The 26,641-nt window shown below is 45.6% G+C and overlaps 1 protein-coding gene across 1 annotated transcript in view; it reads right to left on the bottom strand.

Moving 5' to 3' along the window:
- LOC122935003 (coagulation factor VII-like) overlaps positions 1-26,641 on the bottom strand; it is a 63,727-nt gene that overhangs the window by 26,228 nt on the left and 10,858 nt on the right. Inside the window, exon 3 of the mRNA XM_044290714.1 lies at positions 17,057-17,211. Within this exon, the coding sequence (XP_044146649.1) occupies positions 17,057-17,211 (155 nt within the window). The remainder of the gene's footprint in view (positions 1-17,056; positions 17,212-26,641) is intronic.

Raw genomic sequence — 26,641 nt, 5'->3', positions numbered from 1 at the left:
TCCATAACAACCCAGCCATTTTTCTTCACTGCTGTAGGTCAGCTTTAGGCTAGGGCTACATGACGACAATAAGTCACATGAAACACAGGGCACAACTACGCTGCTACATACATCCATCTTGGATGGATTTTTTGCAACTGTCGTGTTGCAGTCGCAGCATGTCGCATGTCGCAGTGCAACACCATAGCCTACCATTATAAAAGTTGTTGAGACAAAATGTTGCGCGAAACATTTCGTCGTGCAGCCCTAGCATTAAAGGGGCAGGGCGCTGTGGAGGTCACTGTTAAACGGGCGAGCATTGTTGAGGTCACTGTTAAAGCGGCGGGCACTGTGGAGGTCACTGTTAAAGAGGCGGGCGCTGTAGAGGTCACTGTTAAAGGTGCAGGGCACTGTGGAGGTCACTGTTAAAGGGGTGGGCACTGTGGAGGTAACTGTTAAAGGGGCGGGCACTGTGGAGGTAACTGTTAAAGGGGTGGGCACTGTGGAGGTCACGGTTTAAGGGGCGGGCACTGCAGAGGTCACTGTTAAAGAGGTGGGCACTGTGGAGGTCACTGTTTAAGGGGCCGGCACTGTGGATGTCACTGCTAAAGGGGCAGGCACTATCGAGGTCACTGTTAAAGGGGCGGTCGCTGTGGAGGTCACTGTTAAAGAGGCAGGCACTGTGGATGCAACTGTTAAAGGGGCAGGGTACTGTGTAGCTCACTGTTAAGGGGGTAGGGGCCACTATTAAAGGGGCAACTGCTGTGAGGTCACTGTTAAGGTAGCGGGGTACTGTGGAGGTCACTGTTAAGGGAGTGGGCCCATGAGGAGGTCACTGTCAAGGGAGTAGGGTGCTGTGAAACTTACTGTTAAAGGTGCGGGCTGCTGTGAAGGTCAAAGTTAAGGGGATGGGCTGCTGTTGAGGTCCCATTTTAAAGTGGCGGGGCACTGTGAGGGGGGTCAGTGTTAAGGGATGGGGTATTGTAGAGGTCACTGTTATGGGGGATACTGTCAATATATTTTAACGACACACAGAAATAAATAAAGTGAAATGAAATAGATAAAATATACCCGAGCGAAGCTGGGTCCTTCTGCTAATTCATATATATATATATGTATATATATATATATATATATATATATATATATATACCGTAATTTTGCCCCTTAAGACGCACTTTTCCCCCCCAAAAAGTGGGGGGAAAGTGCCCCTGCATCTTATGGGGCGAATGCTGGCAATTTACATCGCAGTCTGCGATGCTGCAGCATCGCAGACTGCGGTGTATTAGTGAGGAGGGACTGTAGTAGGCGGGGAGAGCGGCAGGGTCGTGCAGGCACTGTACTCTAGCCCCGCAGCTCAGTATGTACTGTATTATACGTAGTGTTAATCATCAGATCTAAACCCAATAATGATGCGCTCGCCCTGCGTACCGTACTTACCAGTACACGTCACGCTCCTGTAGTAAGCACTAGCAGCTAGCAGGCAGGCTGGGCGGCCGTAACTCACTGAGGTCATGTGCCTGCTCCGCCTACTTTATAAATGAAGTAGGCGGAGCAGGCACGTGACCTCAGTGAGTTACGGCCGCCCGGCCTGCCTGCTAGCTGCTAGTGCTTACTACAGGAGCGTGACGTGTACCGGTAAGTACGGTACGCAGGGGGAGCACATCATTATTGGGTTTAGATCTGATGATTAACACTACGTATAATAAAGTACATAGTGAGCGGTGGGGCCAGAGTACAGTGCCTGCACGGCCCCGCCGCTCTCCCTGCCTACTACAGTCCCTCCCTAGGAATCTGTGAATGGGATAATGATGGGGGGGAGGGGGGTTCTGTGGATGGCATTATGATGGGGGGATCTGTGGATGGGACTGTTATGGGGGGATCTGTGGATGACACATATAGCAGTGTCATCCACAGATCCACCACCCCATCATAATGCCATCCACAGATCCCCCCACCATCATAATGCCATCCACAGACCCCCCCATCATAATGCCATCCATAGATCCCCCTTAATAGTGTCATGCACAGACCGCCATTAGTTCAAACCCACCAAAAGCACACCTTTTGGTTGAAAATATTTTTTTTCTTATTTTCCGCCTCAAAAACCTAGGTGCGTCTTATAGGGCGAAAAATACGGTATATATATATATATATATATATATATATATATATAAAGGAGTAAAATCCACAGCACATCCAAGTTGTAAAAAGTAAAAGACGGCTTTATTCACCAGACACGCGACGTTTCGATCCGCTCAATGGGATCTTTTTCAAGCAGTGACTGCTTGAAAAAGATCCCATTGAGCGGATCGAAACGTCACGTGTCTGGTGAATAAAGCCGTCTTTTACTTTTTACAACTTGGATGTGCTGTGGATTTTACTCCTTTATATCCTTGGAGGTGGATCGCCTCCTCAGCCGCTGGCACTCCGACCGTACCGTCCAGATAGCTGTGCTGCCCACACCTTTCTACCTGTATTTTATATATATATATATATATATATATATATATATGTACAGTTGCAAGAAAAAGTATGTGAACCCCTTGGAATCATATGGATTTCTGCACAAATTGGTCATAAAATGTGATCTGATCTTCATCTAAGTCACAACAATAGACAATCACAGTCTGCTTAAACTAATAACACACAAAGAATTAAATGTTACCATGTTTTTATTGAACACACCGTGTAAACATTCACAGTGCGGGTGGAAAAAGTATGTGAACTCCTAGACTAATGACATCTCCAAGAGCTAATTGGAGTGAGGTGTCAGCTAACCGGAGTCCAATCAATGAGATGAGATTGGAGGTGTTGGTTACAGCTGCCCTGCCCTATAAAAAACACACACCAGTTCTGGGTTTGCTTTTCACAAGAAGCATTGCCTGATGTGAATGATGCCTCGCACAAAAGAACTCTCAGAAGACCTACGATTAAGAATTGTTGACTTGCATAAAGCTGGAAAGGGTTATAAAAGTATCCCCAAAAGCCTTGCTGTTCATCAGTCCATGGTAAGACAAATTGTCTATAAATGAGAAGTTCAGCACTGCTGCTACTCTCCCTAGGAGTGGCCAGTCCTGTAAAGATGACTGCAAGAGCACAGCGCAAACTGCTCAATGAGGTGAAGAAGAATCCTAGAGTGTCAGCTAAAGACTTACAAAATTCTCTGGCATATGCTAACATCCCTGTTAGCGAATCTATGATACGTAAAACACTAAACAAGAATGGATTTCATGGGAGGATACCACAGAGGAAGCCACTGCTGTCCAAAAAAAACATTGCTGCATGTTTACAGTTTGCCAAGAGCACCTGGATGTTCCACAGCAGTACTGGCAAAAATATTCTGTGGACAGATAAAAACCAAAGTTGAGTTGTTTGGAAGAAACACACAACACTATGTGTGGAGAAAAAGAGGCACAGCACACCAACATCAAAACCTCATCCCAACTGTGAAGTATGGTAGGTGGGGGCATCATGGTTTGGGGCTGCTTTGCTGCATCAGGGCCTGGACGGATTACTATCATCGAAGGAAAAATGAATTCCCAAGTTTATCAAGACATTTTGCAGGAGAGCTTAAGGCCATCTGTCCACCAGCTGAAGCTCAACAGAAGATGGGTGTTGCAACAGGACAACAACCCAAAGCATAGAAGTAAATCAACAACAGAATGGCTTAAACAGAAGACAATACGCCTTCTGGAGTGGCCCAGTCAGAGTCCTGACCTCAATCCGATTGAGATGCTGTGGCATGACCTCAAGAAAGACGATTCACACCAGACATCCCAAGAATATTGCTGAACTGAAACAGTTTTGTAAAGAGGAATGGTCAAGAATTACTCCTGACCGTTGTGCACAGTCTGATCTGCAACTACAGGAAACGTTTGGTTGAAGTAATTGCTGCCAAAGGAGGTTCAACCAGTTATTAAATCCAAGGGTTCACATACTTTTTCCACCTGCACTGTGAATGTTTACATGGTGTGTTCGATAAAAACATGGTAACATTTAATTCTTTGTGTGTTAATAGTTTAAGCAGACTGTGATAGTCTATTGCTGTGACTTAGATGAAGATCAGATCATATGTGACTGATCATTTATGACTAATTTGTGCAGAAATCCATATAATTCCAAAGGGTTCACATACTTTTTATTGCAACTGTGTATATATATATATATATATATATATATATATATATAAAATTATATTATAAAAATGACTCTGTCTGTCACGACGTCTGTCTGTCTGTTCTTTATGTGCGACCAAATGACTTGAGCGCGATCTTCACCAAATTTGGCACAAAGGTACATCAGGTGTCTGGGAAGGTTTTAGACTGGGTCTCAGCTCTCTAGGACGTACCGTTCCTGACCTGCATTAGCCAATACAAGCCTGCAACTCTTTCTCTTCATATCCCAACTGCCATACACACGGTCACATGTCCCTTATTAGCCAATAGAAGCTTGCAGGCTCTTAGTCTCCACATACACACAGTTTTACTCCAGGTTTCCATAACAACCCAGCCATTTTTCTTCACTGCTGTAGGTCAGCTTCAGGCTAGGGCTACACGACATGTGTCGCGCGACAATTTTTATAATGATAGTCTATGGTGTTGCACTGCGACATGTGACCTGCTGCGACTGCTACACAGCTCAGCAGACAGTTTCACATAATAGACTTAGATACACAACAGACAGTATCACACATAACAGGATTAGATACACAGCTCAGCAGACAGTATCACACAGGATAGGATATTAGATGCACAGCTCAGCAGACAGTATCACACAATATAAGATTAGATACACAGCTCAGCAGACCGTATGACACAGGATAGGATTAGATACACAGCTCAGCAGAAAGTATCACACAGGATAGGATTAGATACACAGCTCAGAAGACAGTATCACACAGGATAGGATTAGATACACAACTCAGCAGACAGTATCACACATGTCGCAGTGCGACACCATAGCCTATCATAATAAAAATTGTTGAGACAAAATATGGCGCAACACATGTCGTCATGTAGCCTAGCATTAAAAGGGCAGTGCGCTGTGGAGGTCACTGTTAAAGGGGCGGACACTGTGGAGGTCACTGTTAAGGGGGCAGAGGCCACTATTAAAGGGGAAACTGCTGTTGAGGTCACTGTTAAGGCAGCAGGGTACTGTGAGGTCACTGTTAAGGGGTTGGGCCCCTGAGGAGCTCACTGTCAAGGGAGTGGGGTGCTGTGAAACTCGCTGCTAAAGGTGCGGGCTGCTGTGAAGGTCAAAGTTAAGGGGGTGGCTGCTGTGGAGGTCCCATTTTATAGTGTCGGGGCACTGTGGTGGGGGGTCAGTGTTAAGGGGTGGGGGACTGTGGAGTTTACTGTTAAAGTGGTGGGGTGCTGTAGAGGTCACTGTTATGGGGGGATACAGTTGATATCTTTTAACGACACACACAAACATTAAATGAAATAGATGAAATATACCCATCCGAAGCTGGGTCCTTCTGCTAATATATATATATATATATATATATATATACAGTACAGACCAAAAGTTTGGACACACCTTCTCATTCAAAGAGTTTTCTTTATTTTCATGACTATGAAAATTGTAGATTCACACTGAAGGCATCAAACTATGAATTAACACACGTGGAATTATATACATAACAAAAAAGTGTGAAACAACTGAAAATGTGTCATATTCTAGGTTCTTCAAAGTAGCCACCTTTTGCTTTGATTACTGCTTTGCACACTCTTGGCATTCTCTTGATGAGCTTCAAGAGGTAGTCACCTGAAATGGTTTTCACTTCACAGGTGTGCCCTGTCAGGTTTAATAAGTGGGATTTCTTGCTTTATAAATGGGGTTGGGACCATCAGTTGCGTTGTGGCGAAGTCAGGTGGATACACAGCTGATAGTCCTACTGAATAGACTGTTAGAATTTGTATTATGGCAAGAAAAAAGCAGCTAAGTAAAGAAAAACGAGTGGCCATCATTACTTTAAGAAATGAAGGTCAGTCAGTTCGAAAAATTGGGAAAACTTTGAAAGTGTCCCCAAGTGCAGTCACAAAAACCATCAAGTGCTACAAAGAAATTGGCTCACATGCGGACCGCCCCAGGAAAGGAAGACCAAGAGTCACCTCTGCTGCGGAGGATAAGTTCATCCGAGTCACCAGCCTCAGAAATCGCAGGTTAACAGAAGCTCAGATTAGAGACCAGGTCAGTGCCACACAGAGTTCTAGCAGCAGACGCATCTCTAGAACAACTGTTAAGAGGAGACTGTGTGAATCAGGCCTTCATGGTAGAATATCTGCTAGGAAACTACTGCTAAGGACAGGCAACAAGCAGAAGAGACTTGTTTGGGCTAAAGAACACAAGGAATGGACATTAGACCAGTTGAAATCCGTGCTTTAGTTTGATGAGTCCAAATTTGAGACCTTTGGTTCCAACCACCGTGTCTTTGTGCGAAGCAGAAAAGGTGAACGGATGGACTCTACATGCTTGGTTCCCACCGTGAAGCATGGAGGAGGAGGTGTGATGGTGTGGGGGTGCTTTGCTGGTGACACTGTTGGGGATTTATTCAAAATTGAAGGCATACTGAACCAGCATGGCTACCACAGCATCTTGCAGCGGCATGCTATTCCATCCGGTTTGCGTTTAGTTGGACCATCATTTCTTTTTCAACAGGACAATGACCCCAAACACACCTCCAGGCTGTGTAAGGGCTATTTGACCATGAAGGAGAGTGATGGGGTGCTGCGCCAAATGACCTGGCCTCCACAGTCACCGGACCTGAACCCAATCAAGATGGTTTGGGGTGAGCTGGACCACAGAGTGAAGGCAAAAGGGCCAACAAGTGCTAAGCATCTCTGGGAACTCCTTCAAGACTGTTGGAAGAACATTTGAGGTGACTACCTCTTGAAGCTCATCAAGAGAATGCCAAGAGTGTGCAAAGCAGTAATTAAAGCAAAAGGTGTCTACTTTGAAGAACCTAGAATATGACATATTTTCTGTTTCACACTTTTTTGTTATGTATATAATTCCACATGTGTTAATTCATAGTTTTGATGCCTTCAGTGTGAATCTACAATTTTCACAGTCATGAAAATAAAGAAAACTCTTTGAATGAGAAGGTGTGTCCAAACTTTTGGTCTGTACTGTAATATATATATATATATATATATATATATATAAAATTACACACATACATGCACATGTAATACCAGTTATATTTTTTGTGTTCAGTAGCATTTAATTTTTCTTTTATATAGTAAGGGGGATAGTGTCAGGATTTTTTTTTATTAGTGATGTTATATAATTATATATACTGTAGCTTACTGTTATATTACAGTTTTACATACAGTATATAAAAAACCCTTTTAATTACAAATCATATAGCTCACTGTTACAGATGAAGTAAAAAAGAGGATTGGAATTTGTTCTTTGCTCATCCTCAAATGATGAAAGGGATACTCCTCAGAGTCATGTAATAGACACCGGTCAAGCCATCCCTGAGATAAACAAAAATTTCTGGGTAACCCCAGTTAACTATACCACCCAGGTTCCAGAATTTAAAGGGGTATTCCCATTACAGACAATGGGGGCATATTGCTAGGATATTCCCCCATTGTCTGATAGGTTCAGGTCCCACCTCTGAGACCTGCACCTACAATGAGAACGGAGTGAGGAAAGGAATGGAGGGCTCACTGCGCATGCGCAGCCGCCCTCAATTCATTTCTATGTGGCCGCAGAAAATAGCTGAGCACTGGCTCAGCTATTTCTGTCTACCCCAAAGAAATGAATTGGAGCAGGGGCTGCGCGTGCGTGGTGCGCTCCCATTCACTACTATGGGAGCAGAGGGGAGCAGCTCTTGGTGGTGGACGGACCCTGGGAAATTCGGGGCCCTCCAGCCACAGCTCCCCCCGCTCTGTTCTCATTGTAGGTGCGGGTCCCAGAGGTGGGACCAGCACCTATCAGACAATAGGGGAATATCCTAGCAATATGCCCCAATTGTCTGTAATGGTAATACCTCTTTAATGCTACTTTGGGAATCCTTGTTAACACAATATGAATACATGAAATTGAATACATATTTTTTTTTAACTAAACAGTTGGTTGATTTCAATGCTTGCTCAAAAAACCTACGGTACCTGTGGAACACTTTATAGTAGCTAATCCACAATCACTTTATGCCAGGCTAAACAGGTGGCATCTTATTGATGTAGCTGGGGGCTGCTCCTAAACATAGGTATAACCAAAAACACAGGTTAAGATCATACTGATCAACAGGCATATCCCTACGGCATACATATTAGGACATCCTCAGACATCATCCACAACTCCCTCCTCCGTCAGGCAAAACTCCATCAGTCCTCCTTCCTCAGACCAAACTCCCTCCTCCGTCAGACTAAACTCTCTCCTCCGTCAGCCCGAACTCCATCAGTCCTCCTCCGTCAGACTAAACTCCCTCCTACCTCAGACGTCAGCCAAAACTCCCTCCTCCGTCAGGCAAAACTCCATCAGTCCTCCTCCCTCGGACCAAACTGCCTCCTCCATCAGGCTAAACTCCCTCCTCTGTCAGCCAAAACTCCCTCCTCTGTCAGCCAAAACTCCCTCCTCCTTCAGACGTCAGCCAAAAATCCCTCCTCCTTAACTCAAAACTCCCTCGTCCCTCAGACATCAGTCAAAAAATACCTCCTCCATCAGCCCTCAGCACAAACTCCATCAGCCGTGAGGGGTCAGACATCAGGTATCAGCCCTCAGCCTAGACTCCATCAGCCATAGTAATAGAATGTAAAATATGTTTACAGCAAGCGCTGGCACCACAGACCATTGTCTTCACACATTATATATATATATATATATATATACATATATATATATATATATATATTATGGACACTAATACCAGGCACCAGTACTGGATACAAGTTTCCTTGGTGTATAATGAGGCACGCCGTGTTCAGCCGCTGACATACACGGGCTTCTCTCCAGCACACGTTACATCAGCCGCTGCTAGAGACTGGTTCGCCTACAAGTGAATGAGATTCCTTTCCTAACAGCAGATGGCTCCATAGTTCAGGGGTGAGGGAGCTGGTCTTGTAAACCAGGGGTTGCAAGTTCAGATCTCGCTGGCACCTTCCCAATCTTTTTTTTTTTGTCTGTTAATATTTGTACTATTGCTTGCTTGTACGTGAAACCCCAGTTGCATTGATTTGCATCAGGTGTCAGCTGAGGGCTGACACCTGATGTCTGACCCCTGACGGCTGATGGAGTTTAGGCTGAGGGCTGACACCTGATGGAGTTTAGGCTGAGGGCTGACACCTGATGTCTGACCCCTGACGGCTGATGGAGTTTAGGCTGAGGGCTGACACCTGATGTCTGACCCCTGACGGCTGATGGAGTTTAGGCTGAGGGCTGACACCTGATGTCTGACCCCTGACGGCTGATGGAGTTTAGGCTGAGGGCTGACACCTGATGTCTGACGGCTGGAGTTTAGGCTGAGGGATGACAACTGATGTCTGACCCCTGATGGCTGAGAGCTGACACCTGACGGCTGATGGACTTTGGGCTGAGGGCTGATGGAGGAGGTATTTTTTGACTGACGTCTGAGGGACAAGGGAATTTTGGATGAGGGAGGAGGGAGTTTTGGCTGACGTCTGAGGTAGGAGGGAGTTTGGGCTGACGGAGGAGGGAGTTTAGCCTGACGGAAGAGGGAGTTTGGTCTGAGGGAGGAGGACTGATGGAGTTTTGCCTGACTGAGAAGGGAGTTTTGGATGAGGGAGGAGGGAGTTTTGGCTGACGTCTGAGGTAGGAGGGAGTTTGGGCTAACCGAGGATGGAGTTTTGCCTGACGGAGGAGAGAGTTGTGGATGATATCTGAGGATGTCCTAATATGTATGCTGTATATCCCTATGTACTGCACTTCAATGTCCAGGAAAAGATTGAAGAAATTATCAAATTTGTACATTTTAACGACAATTTGTGCTACCCACCCCACAAATTATGCTAATTCTGACCACCTTCATGAAATTATACATTTTATGCAACAATTTGGTAAAATTTACACCCATTGCAATTGACGAATCACTAGTACAATTTAAGGGCAGGATAAAATTCTCTCAGTGTCTTCACAACAAAAGAGCCAAGCATGACATAAAAATGTACAATTTATGCTAGTTAGAAACTGGATACACATATACATTCAGGATATATGTGGGGAAATACAAACTACAATATGCAGTGCAACCCCATATGCAGTGGTGCATCTATACCGGGGGGCAGATCCTGCTTGGAGGACATGTCTGAGCCCGTGCACCGTGCCAAGGTTTCTCAAGTAGCTTGGGACCTAACGCTAAACCTACCTGGGCCGTATGTGCAATACCAGGAGCCAGTGGGCGAATTACAGGAGCGCAAGGTCCGACTCAAAGCAATCTCCCAGTAACCTCCAGCATGTGACCATGCATACAATGGGAGGAGGCAGAGCCCCACCCAAGACTGGCTGATATAGCCTGGGCCTCACATGTGCACCAGAATGCTGCCTGTGGATGGAAATAAAGGCACATTCAGACTAGGAGTTTCTACATCTCCAAAAAATTCTAAATACTACAAATTGGCGTGGTATTAAAAAGCAGGAAGTGCTTGTAACGGCACCGTTTCAGCAGACAAGGGGTTAAAATCCGTTTAGACGATATGCCCCTTTCTGAGAGACAGGCACAGCTACTGCAGAACACCAACCTCCCGAACTGGATACAAAATAGCACTCCAAACTGGAACCTCACGAACAGCTGTCAGCAGGCAAACAGGAAAAGCATTCAGTCAGCTTACACTCCTGGCAATCAGTCTCTAACAGCATACAGGGAATCCCCCCAATAACGAGACAAGGCTCCGTGTTGAGGGTCAAGCAGTGCTCTGACTGTACTTCAAGTACAGCCTCTTTTATTGATAAAAAAACAAACATAGTACTGCCCACAGGGTTTTGAAATCCAACCAATCAGTAATTCACAACACACACAATGTAAATACAGCAACCAATCGTTCCCGCCCCCTAGAGGACCAGAAGGGAGATTGCGACACAGAACAGATACAACATATCCCCACAATGCATCATGGTTTCCTCCTCTCTGCCTGGGAGACGACCGAAGGCAATCCAATTATCTCTCAGGACAAAGGGGAGATAACCAATACACATGTGGAGACAACAGGACAGGAATCACCACCCAAACACACAATGGCACACCCCCACAGCAAACACAGACATTTAACATATCCCCAGATAGCTCAAGTCTGAGTGCATATCATTAGGTGAATGGCACTCAGAATACATGAATACAATAATATTAGCTATCTGGGTGCCCTCACATAACATACAATTTAACCGAACGCATAATAACATAAAATACAATTCTACAGACAGATTTAAGCTGTGCGGCCGGTCTGTTTTCTCCTTTAAAGTTACTATGGGCCATAATCCTGAGGCAAGAGGCCTTCAAACAGCCCCCTCCAAAACCCAGTGGCGAGGTTGGTTTCGCCACACATCTCCCCCCCCCAGGGAAGACTAACCAGATACCTGACCTCACGCCGGTCGGTACCTGAGTTAGTCTGGCAGCCCACCCACAACCATATACTGGACCTGTTGAATTTAGTAGGCTGTCTCTGTCCAGTGAATCCACCAAGGTTATATTGGTAGCTGGTACTCCCGGTCTCTGAGTTGCTCCCTGGCTTGGAGTGGAGGTTGCTTTGTGGGCAGGGATCAGCGGTACTCTTCCCTGGTGCCAGCGTTACCACGGAAGAAGCCTGGTTGGAGTCTGGTTGTTGGAGGGGGAAACCGACTGTCTCCCCTTTGGCTAAACAGCCCTGTTGCTGGGGGGCAGGACCAACTGTCCCTACCCCCTGTGCTGTAAGTGCAGAGACCACGGTCCCATCTGCAGAGTTGTGGGGCTTACTGTCTCCCCCTGGTGCGTTAATCTGCCGCTGGGGAGAGGGGGTAACAAGCTCCTCTCCCATACATACTTCCAGCCGCTGGGGAGGGCGACCGACCGCCTCCGCTCCCAATACAGTGTCCTGCTGCTGGGGAAAGGAGACTGGGCTCTCCATTCCCTGTAGGACACTCGGCCGCTGGGGGACAGGACCGACTGTCTCTGCCCCCTGTAACTCCGTCTGCCGCTGGGGAATGGAGACTTGGCTCCCAATTCCCAAAAAATCATGCTGCTGCTGGGGGGCAGGAACAACTACCTCTGCCCCCTGTAACTCAGCCTGCCGCTGGGGAGGGAGGCCGTTGCTCTCCTCTCCCTGCATTTCACACTGCCTTCCCGGCATATCACTCTGCTGCTGGGGGGCAGGAACAACTACCTCTGCCCCCTGTAACTCAGCCTGCCGCTGGGGAGGGAGGCCGCTGCTCTCCCCTCCCTGCACTTCACACTGCCGCTGGGGAATGAAGACTGGGCTCCCAATTCCCTGCAGGACCGGCGGAGAGACCTCGGTCCCATCTCTACCGGCCACCTGGGGTCCTTCCCAGTAACACTCTACAATATCTGCCCAGCTGAATGGGTCTGGATCTGGGTCTGTCACCTTACCGTCCTGCTGAGCCTTCTCAATGGAGTGGAAGAGATCTCGGTAGTCCTGCTCCAGTTCCCACTCCAGGGTTGCTAGGTGAGCCAGGTCTTTCTCTACTTCATGGGGGTCATCCCACTCATGCCTAGCCTCCCTCTCATAGAAAATGTCCTGAAGTCTGGACTGTGCAGGGCTCCCAAAGTCAGGCTCTGCAAAGGACTCCCATAACAAGCCAGGACCATCAAACTCCTCTCCCTCTGGCTTGTCATGCTCAGCTGTCCAGGGTATAAACTGTGCCACATACCACCAAAGCGCCTGGTAGGCATCCTCCAGCCATAGCTCCTGCCATACCCGGTGCTGTAGTTCTATCACCCATTCCTCCAGGGGCTGCTCTCCCAGGAAGGACATCCGCAGGGCCACTTGCTTCTGCAACCGCTGCTCTTCACTGGGGAGACTCTCACCTCGCTGGTATTGTACATTATCCAGGGCCTGGTACCAGATGCCTTTCCTTAATGCATCCCGGCCATCCAGGTCCTCCTCCTCGTATAACACTGCTGGTTCCATCCTGGTGCTTTTAGGGTCGCTGTACTGGGACATGCGTTGCCCTTAAATTGTAGAATCCACAGAAATGGTGTCTCCTGTAGCTGTCCTTCTGGCTGTAGGAACGATCCCGCTGCTTGCCACCAATGTAACGGCACCGTTTCAGCAGACAAGGGGTTAAAATCCGTTTAGACGATATGCCCCTTTCTGAGAGACAGGCACAGCTACTGCAGAACACCAACCTCCCGAACTGGATACAAAATAGCACTCCAAACTGGAACCTCACGAACAGCTGTCAGCAGGCAAACAGGAAAAGCATTCAGTCAGCTTACACTCCTGGCAATCAGTCTCTAACAGCATACAGGGAATCCCCCCAATAACGAGACAAGGCTCCGTGTTGAGGGTCAAGCAGTGCTCTGACTGTACTTCAAGTACAGCCTCTTTTATTGATAAAAAAACAAACATAGTACTGCCCACAGGGTTTTGAAATCCAACCAATCAGTAATTCACAACACACACAATGTAAATACAGCAACCAATCGTTCCCGCCCCCTAGAGGACCAGAAGGGAGATTGCGACACAGAACAGATACAACATATCCCCACAATGCATCATGGTTTCCTCCTCTCTGCCTGGGAGACGACCGAAGGCAATCCAATTATCTCTCAGGACAAAGGGGAGATAACCAATACACATGTGGAGACAACAGGACAGGAATCACCACCCAAACACACAATGGCACACCCCCACAGCAAACACAGACATTTAACATATCCCCAGATAGCTCAAGTCTGAGTGCATATCATTAGGTGAATGGCACTCAGAATACATGAATACAATAATATTAGCTATCTGGGTGCCCTCACATAACATACAATTTAACCGAACGCATAATAACATAAAATACAATTCTACAGACAGATTTAAGCTGTGCGGCCGGTCTGTTTTCTCCTTTAAAGTTACTATGGGCCATAATCCTGAGGCAAGAGGCCTTCAAACAGCCCCCTCCAAAACCCAGTGGCGAGGTTGGTTTCGCCACAGTGCTCAACCCCATATGCAGTGGTGCATCTATACCGGGGGGTGGGGGGGGGGGCAGATCCTGCACTTGTGTCCTGTCTTTGTCTTTGTTATATTATTTATATGTGGGCAAAGACAGAACGTTTGAGCCACCAGACTGCCCTCCTGTCCTAGGTAAGAGTAGTAAAATTGTCTGCGATCTCCAGTACTCCCTGCTTGACAAATGCTACCACTAGTAAAAGACTATTTTTACACCAGTGTGTCACTTTTTAACCCGTACGTGACCAGTGCTGTACATGTACAGCGCTGTGAGCCTTTACTTAATTACCAGTGCCATATATGTACGGCGTGCTGTGATCGGGCAGGTGCAGGAGCTATGCCCGCTCGATCAGGCACCTGGCTATTACTGACAGCTAAGCCCCTGTTGTATACGTGCATACACTGATGCCGGCGTATTAATCCCCTGTATGCCGCAGTCAACGCTGGCCAAGGCATGCACAGGGTTTAAGGAGGGTACGGGCACCCTCCCCACCCCATTGGGTCCCCGTGCTAAAATAGGGTCGGTTCTGGTTGATTTCTATGTAAGCCCCAAGATTTCTACTATGAAAATTTTCTTAAAAATTGCTTCTAAAATTCTAAGCCTTCTAACGTCCTGAAAAAAGAAAATTACATTTACAAAATGATGCAGCCATAAAGTAGACATATGGGAAATGTAAAGTAATAACTATCTCATGAGGAATCACCATCTTCTTTAAAAGCAGAGAAATTCAAATTTAGAAAATTGCTAATTTTTCCAAATCTTCAGTAAATTTAGGATTTATTTAGTGCACGTCTATCCAAGGCGGATCCTGTCTTGTTTCGCATGGACAGAGTGCACAGAGCGCTGGTGAGACTAAAACTCAGATCTCTCGTGGGATGTTCCACTCAGGTTGCACTACTCTGAGGCAAGGGATCAAATACAGGGAGCTGTCAGAAATGTCTCCACCTTGAAGTCTAAACAATGGGTTAATCAGATCTTCAGTATACAGACTGGGCCAGGAGAAAAAAATTCTAAGAGCTCATGCACACGTCTGTTGACGATTGTAGATCTGCAAAACATGTGTAACACCCCAGAGTTGTGTTACTACACGCCTCTACCCCGCTTCTATCTTCTAAGAGCTTTATACTGTCATCTGATTTGATTTTGCTCATGTCTTTCACAAATTTGCATCTAAAACCATGTTAAACACAATTGTTCATGTAATTTTCCTGGTTACCAGTAGGTGGCAGCAACTCTTTGGCAAGGTACTAGTGACAGTTTAGTGTATCTGAGCTGGAATGGTTTATTCCAGCTTAGCTCCCCCTCTGTGGAGAGAGTGGGCTGTTCCCACATCCTGCAGCATGGTTGGAGAAGGAAGTTAGAGTCAGTGTAGCCCACCCTTTGCTAGGGGTAGGGTGTGTGTCAGGAGTTCCCCTGCATAGGGAAGACAGCAAGGACCGAGTCTCGGCTTAGACTTGGTCATATACCCAGTTCAGCTGGATGAAGAGAAGCAGAAACTACAGACAACCTCCAGAGTTCCAGGAAGAAAGCATCCCCTGAGAATCCATCTGTCAGTTAAGTCCATTGCCATTCCTCCTCAGCTAGTCTGTCCCCATACAGCAGAAGTTACAGAAAAGTGCAGAAGATTAATTCCTATCACAATTACAGAGCTACTAAGCAGACGACTTATCCTGCAAGCTCCAAATTTAGAGCAGAAATATTCATTCCTGCCAATCATTGCCAAAACCTGCTGGGACCAGAGACCAAAGCTGTATACTGCTTGGATGAAAGTTACCTCAAGTAAAGAAACGTTTGAACTTCATCTAAAGGTCTGGACATCAATTATTCTGCCAAGTTCCTCTATTACTCCTACTATCACTATACTCAAATGTATTGCAAGTGAGCCAGGAGTCCAGCCATACCCAGGTAGGAGACACCGTGACACAACTATCACCAACCTGTGGCTCTCCAGCTGTTGTAAAACTACAACATGTATCCGCGGATCCGCAAAACACGGACACTGGCAATATGTCTTCCGCATTTTGCGGACCGTACAACGCCGACACTATAATTGAATATGCCTAATCCTGTCGGCAATTGCGGACAAGATTAGGACATGTTCTATTTTTTTCAGGAACGGAAATGCGAACCCGGAAGTGCGGGTCTGCATTTCCGGATCTGGGCAGCACATCGTGCGGCCCCATAGAAATAAATGGGTCCGCAATTTCATTGCGCAAAATGCGGAACAGAATTGCGGATGTGTGAATGGAGCCTTATCTGGATAATAACCTTTTCTCCTCCATCCTGGCTTGCAGATTAAATAGGATCCCGGGAAGAGGCCATCGGCAACATTGGTAAAATTTTGAACGTCTTTCAAATTGCAAATATATCATCCACCCCACTGACCTTCGTGACCTTAGATATGCAGAAGGTGTTTGATACTATGTCATGGGAATACCTATTCCAAGTCCTTTCTAAAGTGGGTTTCAGGGGACTCTTCCTTTCAGGCTGTCCAAACACTTTTTCTCTAACCTAGAATATTATCCAACATTACCTTTGACCAATTTTCCACCTATCCACATCCAACGTGACACGCACCAGAGATGTCCTTTGCCACCAGCTGTATTTGCTCTAGCGATTGAGCCTCTGGCAATTAAAATCCACAGTGATCCTGACATCTTATATTTAGGTTTTATTACTCTTATTTTTTACAGATTGTTTCTATCAGGTCTTGAACCCAGGATCTACTATATGGGAGGCAGATGCAGTACCAGTTACACCACAGTCTTAACTGTACTCAATGCAAGGATGTTCTCTGACTAAAAATCTGAGCAGTATTCTTCCCATGCCTAAGAATAGCTCATTACCGATTTCTAATTACATTATGTTTAATTACCCATTCACACACAAATGCAAATTCAGAATTCTACTGGTTACCAAACAGTAATGTATTCAAGATCCTGAGACTGCTTACCGTCTTTTCTGGAGATTTGAAGATTTCTCTTGCCTCCTCTTGTGAACACGTCTCCTCATAGCATTCTCGCTCTAGATTTCCAGGAAGTATTTCTTCCAGAAAATGATTAGCTCTTTTCCGTAGCACATGATGAGCTCTCTCTCTTCCAATAAAAACTAAAGAAAGCAATGCAAGAATTCATTTGGACATGCTTCTGATGCTGGAAATTTATGTAGAAATCAGCAAAGTGACCAGATATTTGTGTCCTCAGGCATACTCAAAGTTGAAGATTTCCAGACCATAAAGGTATTAAATAATGTGATTGAATTAATGCAATCTAGCCACTGGGCGTATGAACACAGAGGACAGTTTCTTTGCCCCAAACAAAAAACGTTCAGTCCTGTTTTGAGAACATGAAATTTAATATTTCAAAGAATTCTGAGCTGTATTGTATTATTGTTGGTAAGGATGATTTTCCCCCCAAACCGTGACCATGGCCAGGATATCCTTATTACCGAGGTAATGAGAATATAATTTAACATACACTATAATTAAAGTGATGTTAGATAACATGTGCATAAACAGGCAGATCTTTTACAAAATGGTATAGGTTTCTTTGGGTCACATATATAAAGAGATATTCTCTCATACAAACAATGTTTCTAGGGAGGAATAAGGGTATGTTCACACATCTAAAAGCTGCTTTGTATTTCTGGAGCAGAAAGCTAAGGCTGACACTCAAATTTTAGCTGTAGTTTGACTTTGGATTTGCTTCTACAAGTGCACAAACCTAATTTGCCACACAAGTTTGGCTCAAAAAAACAACACAAGATGGGCAGACATACTGAGGAGGGAATGGAGTAGCAGTAAAAGTGCCCAGGTTGCACTGCTTAGCTGAGAGTGGGACTTAGTAGTGCAGCAGGGCTCCCAGACACAACTTTGCTTGAGGCCCCACAAATCCTCCCCTGCATATCCAATATGTTGACCCTTAGATTAGCTCCATGAATATGGTGTTGATGGACTATGTCACAACTTTCATATGCCTCACTCTGAAAAAAAAAAAAACATAGGGTGGTATAGTAAAAGCCCTATGGCCCTCTATAGCAGCTCTATTACAACTATATATGTGCAAAACAATTACATAATGTACAGTCAGGTCCATAAATATTGGGACATCGACACAATTCTAACATTTTTGACCCTATACACCACAATGGATTTAAAATTAAACGAACAAGATGTGCTTTAACTGCAGACTGTCAGCTTTAATTTGAGGGTATTTACATCCAAATCATGTGAACTGTGTAAGAATTACAACAGTTTGTATATGTGCCTCCCACTTGTTAAGGAACCAAAAGTAATGGGACAATTGGCTTCTCAGCTGTTCCATAGCCAGGTGTCACGGCGGGGAGTGGGGAAAACCCCCCACCGTGCAATGGCAGTGGCTGCAACGCCAGATAGCAGGGCACAGGGAGCTGGTCACTACCTAAACTAACCCTGAGCTCTCCCTGGACTCCTAGCGCATGAGCCGCCTCAGATGGTAAGGGGGCTCATGCTCATGAACCTAGGACCCTACTATCCCTGTAATTCCCTAGGCCTAATGACAGGGCAGAGACCACCCATTCATCCTACACCATGGATGAAATGGTGTCTCCAGAGGCCCAGTGGCAGACAGGAAGCAAGACCATGGGATAAGCAGTACGGCAGGTAAGTTACACAGTAGCATAACTATGCTAGCCACACTTACCTGCCGTTGCCAAGATGGAATGCGGCTCCAGGCTGGGAAACCCACAGTCTTGTCTTCGCTTAAACCCCTCCGGGAAAGCATGCCCCTTTCGGAGCCAAGACAACACCAGAAAACCTCCATACACCAACCACACCAATACAACATACACCAGGTGGGGGAGGAAAACAGAGACACACCAGAGGGGACACACAGCCAGGGCAAGGAAACAATATAATAAATAAGGGTGACTCACACAGACACAAAGGCATACCGCCAGGGAGCACAGCTCCTACACAGGCAGACAACAAAATAAGACTGACCACAGGCTCCAACACACAATCATATAAAGAGGCCTGAGGTTACACCCACCATACCTAGCAGACACACCTAAATTAACCCTGTGACAACCAAAACGGGGAAAGCACCAAATAATGGAAAGTGTACGTGCAAACAGAAAACTACACGTTGCCCCCAGCAACCAGTCTGCACGCAACAGCGTCACGGTCAAACATAAATTGGCCGTGACACCAGGTGTGTGTTATTCCCTCATTATCCCAATTACAAGGAGCAGATAAAAGGTCCAGAGTTCATTTCAAGTGTGCTATCAGCATTTGGAATCTGTTGCTGTCAACTCTCAAGATGAGATCCAAAAAGCTGTCATCAGTGAAGCAAGCCATCATTAGGCTGAAAAAAACAAAACAAGCCCATCAGATAGATAGCAAAAAATATCTTGGGAACATTCTTAAAAAGAAGGAACTCAGCAACACCAAAAGACCCGGAAGACCACGGAAAACAACTGTGGTGGATGACCGAAGAATTCTTTCCCTGGTGAAGAAAACACCCTTCACAACAGTTGGCCAGATTAAGAACACTCTCCAGGAGGTAGGTGTATGTGTGTCAAAGTCAACAATCAAGAGAAGACTTCACCAGAGTGAATATAGAGGGTTCACCACAAGATGTAAACCATTAGTGAGCCTCAAAAACAGAAAGGCCAGATTAGAGTTTGCCAAACGACATGTAAAAAAGCCTTCACAGTTCTGGAACAACATCCTATGGACAGATGAGACCAAGATCAACTTGTACCAGAGTGATGGGAAGAGAAGAGTATGGAGAAGGAAAGGAACTGCTCATGATCCTAAGCATACCACCTCATCAGTGAAGCATGGTGGTGGTAGTGTCATGGCGTGGGCATGTATGGCTGCCAATGGAACTGGTTCTCTTGTATTTATTAATGATATGACTGCTGACAAAAGCAGCAGGATGAATTCTGTAGTGTTTCAGGCAATATTACCTGCTCATATTTAGCCAAATGCTGCAGAACTTATTGGCTGGCGCTTCACAGTGCAGATGGACAATGATCCAAAACATACTGCAAAAGCAACCAAAGAGATTTTTAAGGGAAAGAAGTGGAATGTTATGCAATGGCCAAGTCAATCACCTGACCTGAATCTGATTGAGCATGCATTTCACTTGCTGAAGACAAAACTGAAGGGAAAATGCCCCAAGAACAAGCAGGAACTGAAGACAGTTGCAGTAATGGCCTGGCAGAGCATCACCAGGGATGAAACCCAGCATCTGGTGATGTCTATGCGTTCCAGACTTCAGGCTGTAATTGACTGCAAAGGATTTGCAACCAAGTATTAAAAAGTGAAAGCTTGATTTTTTATTATTATTATTATTATTATGTCCCATTACTTTTGGTCCCTTAACAAGTGGGAGGCACATATGCAAACTGTTGTAATTCCTACACCGTTCACCTGATTTGGATGTAAATACCCTCAAATTAAATCTTACAGTCTGTAGTTAAAGCACATCTTGTTCATTTCATTTCAAATCCATTGTGGTGGTGTATAGATTCGAAAATGTTAGAATTGTGTCGATGTCCCAATATTTATGGACCTGACTGTAGAAATGTGCATGAGCCCTAAAGATTATTTTGCACACTTCATTTTTGGTAACAGCAGGTGTGACTTCTGTCCCTCCATTCAGGTCCTGTCATGGTCTTACCTTCTTGCTGTTCTCCTTCGTTTGACATGTGCTGGCGGCCATCTTGGTTTCTGGGTTTCTTGTAGCCTCCCACCCTGCGGCTTCTCCTTCCCACTGGGAGGAGCTGGATGCCTAGCTCATATATATAGGAGGTCTGTGGCTTCAGTTCCTTGCTTGGTCCTCCTGTGTTCACATGCTTCTAAGACTGCTGCTGCTTCTGGTTCCTGATCCTGGCTTCGTCTGACTACCCTGCTGGTACCTGAGCCAGGCTTCGTCTGACTACCCTGCTGGTTCCTGATCCAGGCTTCGTCTGACTACCCTTCTGGTTCCTGACCTCTGGCTTCGCAAGACCCTGCTTCAGTTTAGCCATCCGTTTGGACTTTGGCCTTACAGCTAGGTTTTCAATAAAGCCTTCTTATTTCCACTTATCTCTTGTTGTACGTCTGGTGGTTCATGGTTCCATGACAGGTCCGTCTTTAACATGGGGCAAAAGGGGCAGCTGCCCCAGGCCCAGTTGCTCCTGGGGGGCCCAAGGCAGCTGCCTCTTGAGCCCTGCTGGCCAGTGGTGTAGCATGGGGGGGCCGTTGCCCCGGGCGCAAAATTCCAGGGGGCGCTAGCAGGGCCGCACCGCCAATTAGCCAAAGTGAGGCGATGGCCCCAGGCGGCGCGGCCTTGGTGACAAGTGGGGGGCGGCGGCAGGGCACAGGGAGATGAAGTCAAAATTGAATTAAATTAACTCACCTCCTCCAATTGATCGCGTAGCTGCCGGTCTCCTATTCTTTGTTCAGGACCTGTCAAAGGACCTGTGGTGACATCACTGAGCTCATCACATGGTCCATCACCATGGTGATGGATCATGTGATGTATCATGTGATGAGCACAGTGATGTCACCTCAGGTCCTTTGACAGGTCCTAAGAAAGAACAGGAGACCGGCAGCTACACAATCAAATGGAGGAGGTGAGTTAATTTTATTTTTATTTTTTAACCCTCAATTGACTTTTTACTAAGCATTCTGTATTAAAGAATGCTATTATTTTCCCTTATAACAATGTTATAAGGGAAAATAATAAAATTTACAGAAGTCCGGGTTTGGGTCTGGGTGAATAGACTTTCATCCTAGCAACCATGTGTGAAAATCGCGCGATTTTCACTCAGCCCCATTCACTTTTATAGGGCCTGCGTTGCGTGAAAAACGCACAATACTGAGCATGCTGCGATTTTCACGTAACGCACAAGTGATGGGTGAAAATCACTGCTCATGTGCACAGCCCCATAGAAATGAATGGGTCTGGATTCAGTGCTGGTGCAATGTGTTCACCTCACGCGCGGAAAACTCGCCCGTGTGAAAGCCTAAGTGTTTATTTTTTTATATGGTACTACTTACAGGCACATAATTGGGGGGCATCTATGGGGGCACTTGGTACTGGTACATGATTGGGAGGCATCTATGGGGGCACTTGTTACTGGCACATGATTGGGAGGCATCTATGGGGGCTCCGGTTACTGGCACATGATTGAGAGGCATCTATGGGGGCACTTGTTTCTGGCACATGATTGAGGGCATCTATGGGGGCACTTGTTATTGGCACATGATTGGGGGGCATCTATGGAGGTACTTGTTACTAGCACATTATTGAGGGGCATCTATGGGGGCACTTGTTACTGGCACATGATTGGGGGGCATCTATGGGGGCACTTGTTACTGGCACATGATTGGGGGGCATATATGGGGGCACTTGTTACTGGCACATGATTGAGGGTCATCTATGGGGGCACTTACTGGCACATGATTGGGGGGCATCTATGGGGCACTTGTTACTGGCACATGATTGGGGGCATCTATGGGGGCACTTGTTACTGGCACATTATGGGGGGCATATATGGGGGCACATCTTACTGTCACATTATTGGGGGGCACTGTGGGGGAATCTATGGGGGCTCTACTTACTGGCACATTATTGGTGGCACTTTTTACTGGCACATTATTGGGTGGCACTATGGGGACATCTACTGAGACCACAAATAAGGGTTATTTTATATGGGGGAAGGGGCGAGAGGAACACTATGGGGGCTTCTACTGAGGTCACAAAGAAGGGGTATTTTATATGGGGGGCTCTGTATAAGGGCATTTTATACTGGGGCACATTATGGTGGGTACTATGGGGAAGGGGAGAGAGGAGTACTATGGGCTCATCTATGGGGACACTAAGAAGGGGTATTTTATGCTTGCAAATTATGGGGGACACAGGGCATCTACTGTGATACTATATATGGGGCATTTTTACTGGTACATCATGGAGGGCACTAGTAAGAAGGGGGAGAGGAACACTATGGAGACATCTACTGGGGACACTATATAGGGGTATTTTATACTGGCACATTATGGGGGCACTATGGGGACATTAGCTCAACTAGGGGCATTAAAAGGGGGTCTTTTTTGCACTGGCACATTATAAGGATAATTATTACTACTGGGGGCATTATGATGGGCTTTATTACTACTAGTGGTCTATGGGGAACATGATTACTAGTATGGGCACTATGGGAGCATTATTACTTCTGGGGCACAGTAGGGACATGATGGGGGCACTGTAGGAGCACTATTACTACCATGTGTGCTCTAGCAGAGAATTATTCCTATTGGTGGGACTTTTGGGAGCACTATTACTGCGGGGGCACCTTGGCACAGTAACAGCTTACCACAATTATTTTGGGGGGACGTTATGTTTAGACTATTAGTGCCAGGGGCACTATTTGCTGGGTGCAGTTATTTTAGGGCACTATTGACAATAATTATTGAAGGGCACTATCTGCATGGTACTACTACACTGCCTGTCCAAAAAAAAGTTGCCTCCAAAAAAAAGCCTTTAGCTTTGATTATGGCAAGCATTCGCTGTGGCATTGTTTCGATAAGCTTCTGCAATGTCACAAGATTCATTTCCATCCAGTGTTGCATTCATTTTTCACCAAGATCTTGCATTGATGATGGTAGAGTCTGACTGCTGCGCAAAGCCTTCTCCAGCACACCCCAAAGATACTCAATGGGGTTAAGGTCTGGACTCTGTGGTGGCTAGTCCATGTGTGAAAATGATGTCTCATGCTCCCTGAACCACTCTTTCATCACAATTTGAGCCCGATAAATCCTGGCATTGTAATCTTGGAATATGCCCGTGCCATCAGGGAAGAAAAAATACATTGATGGAATAACCTGGTCATTCAGTATGTTCAGGTAGTCAGCTGACCTCATTCTTGGAGCACAGATACTGTTGCTGAACCTAGACCTGACCAACTGCAGCAACCCCAGATCATAGCACTGCGCCACAGGCTTGTACAGTAGGCACTAGGCATGATGGGTGCATCACTTCATCTGCCTCTCTTCTTACCCTGATGCGCCCATCACTCTGGAACAGGGTCAATCTGGACTCCTCAGACCACATGACCTTCTTCCATTGCTCCAGAGTCCAATCTTTATGCTCCCTAGCAAATTTAAGCCTTTTTTTCTTATTTGCCTCACTGATTAGTGGTTTTCTTACGGCTACACAGCTGTTCAGTCCTGATCCCTTGCGTTCCCTTCGTATTGTGCGTGTGTAAATGCTCTTACTTTCACTATTAAACATAGCACCGAGTTCTACTGTTGTTTTTCTTCGGTTTGATTTCAAACATTTAAGTGATCGCCGATCATGATCATTCTGGATTTTTTTGCCCGCCACATTTCTTCCTCGAATACAATGGGTCCCCACTATCCTTCCAGTTTTTAATAATGCGTTGGACAGTTCTTAACCCAATTTTAGTAGATGTTTTCTCTGCTTGATGCATGCCAATGATTTGACCCTTCTCAAACAGACTAACATCCTTTCCACAACCACGAGATGTGTCTTTAGACAGGGTTGTTTAAGAAATGAGAAGCAACTCATTGCACCAGTTGGGGTTAAATAACTTATTGCCAGCTGAAAGATAATCGCCCATGCAGTAATTATCCAATAGGAGTCTCATAACTATTTGGCGACTTTTTTTTTTTTTTTTGGACAGGCAGTGTATTATCAGGGGGTTTATTTGTTTCTGCAATATAGTATTGGGGAGCACAGTGGAACAGTATTGGGGGTGGTAGGATGATTTGTCCAGAAGATGGGAGGATGATGGAAAAGTTGTAAACTAAGATTTTGTTTGTCAAACTGCAGAGACGAGAAATGGTGGTCTACATCTACATCAAAGAGACGTCATTGGATGTAAGAGGTATGTGGCGCTGTATTACCCTGTATGAAGGGGTGGATGGAGGGGTTAGTAGTACAGTACCATCTGCACATTGTAAAAAGTAATCTGCAAAATACTATATATTTGTGTCACCAGAACCACAACAGCTAAACGTAGTAGTTCTGGTGTCTATAGCATGTCTCTGCAAGCTTTTTAATGTAAACACTGCCTTTTCAGAAAAAAAGGCAGTATTTACATTACTGCTAAGGAACACCTCTAGTGGCCACTCATCAATATTAAAGTTTGCTACTCTACGAGGTGTGTGGATTTTTTTTTTGTGTGTGTGTTGTGGTGGAGGGCGTGATTGCATGCTAGGGTGTGGGAAGACGGGATCCAGGGGCGCCCAAGTAAATTCTTGCTCAGGGTCCGATCAATATTAAAGACGGCCCTGCATCCATTAGGAAGGAATATTCCCATTCACACTTCATAACTTGGCCATACAAGTAATCTTGATACCCATCATGTCCTTCACTGGAGGACTGTCAGGAGGTCATCATACACATAAGACTGGTGGTTTCCAATGACATTCATCTAATGTGTATGATCAGGCCAGGGTGAAATTTGCAAATGGAATTCAATTTCCAAAGGGGCGGCACCCAAATTAAACTTTGTGCCAGGTGATGAACAACTAGCTACAACTCTCAGCATTGCTGCTTTGGTCAGTTAGTAAGCCACTAGATCTCCCCATATAAATGTGCATAAAACATAAAATTTGTACCTGACCACAAGTACCATACACAGAGTATATGAAATAAAATGTATGTGGTAGAACCACTCAAACGTTGAGGGAAATATTGAATCAGCATCGCTCCAATATAAAATGGAAAACTAAGTCCATGAGGGTGACCCCACCCACCTACGACTAACACCAATAGAATGGGTACCGCAATCTTAGCAGAGCCACTGTAGAAAGCAAATGTACTGGATCATCCGATTTAACTCTTTAACATTGCTAGGTCTGAATGAATCCTTAGAGTATACGAGCTACTAAGGATAGGACCAGTAAGGATATTGAAACAAGGACATACTGTATATATATCTTATATTATAAAAATGAGTTTCTGTCTATCTTGACGTCTGTCTGTCTGTTCTTTATGCGTGACCAAACGACTGGAGTGATCTTCACCAAATTTGGCACATAGGTACATCAGGTTTCCAGAAGGGTTTAGACCGGGTCTCAGCAACCTAGGACATACCGTTCCTGAGATATTCCCAAAATATGACCTGCATTAGCCAATACAAGCCTGCAAGTCTTTCTCTTCATATCCCAACTGTCATACACACGGTCACATGACCCTTATCAGCCAATAGAAGCTCCACATACACACAGTTTTACTTCAGGTTTCCATAACAACCCAGCCATTTTTCTTCACTGCTGTAGGTCAGCTTTAGGATAGGGCTACACAACGACAATAAGTCACACGACACATAGAGCACAACTACACTGCTACATGCATCCATCTTGGATGGATTTTTTGCGACTGTTGTGTCGCAGTCGCAGCATGACGCATGTTACAGTGCGACACCATAGCCTACCATTATAAAAATTATTGAGACAAAATGTTGCGCGACACATGTTGTCGTGTAGCCCTAGCATTAAAGGGGCAGGGAGCTGTGGAGGTCACTGTTAAAGAGGCGGGTG

Source organism: Bufo gargarizans, chromosome 4 (assembly GCF_014858855.1).
Source record: "Bufo gargarizans isolate SCDJY-AF-19 chromosome 4, ASM1485885v1, whole genome shotgun sequence".
In the NCBI taxonomy this organism is placed as follows: Eukaryota; Metazoa; Chordata; class Amphibia; order Anura; family Bufonidae; genus Bufo; species Bufo gargarizans.
This window is presented reverse-complemented; position numbering and strand designations above follow the sequence as displayed.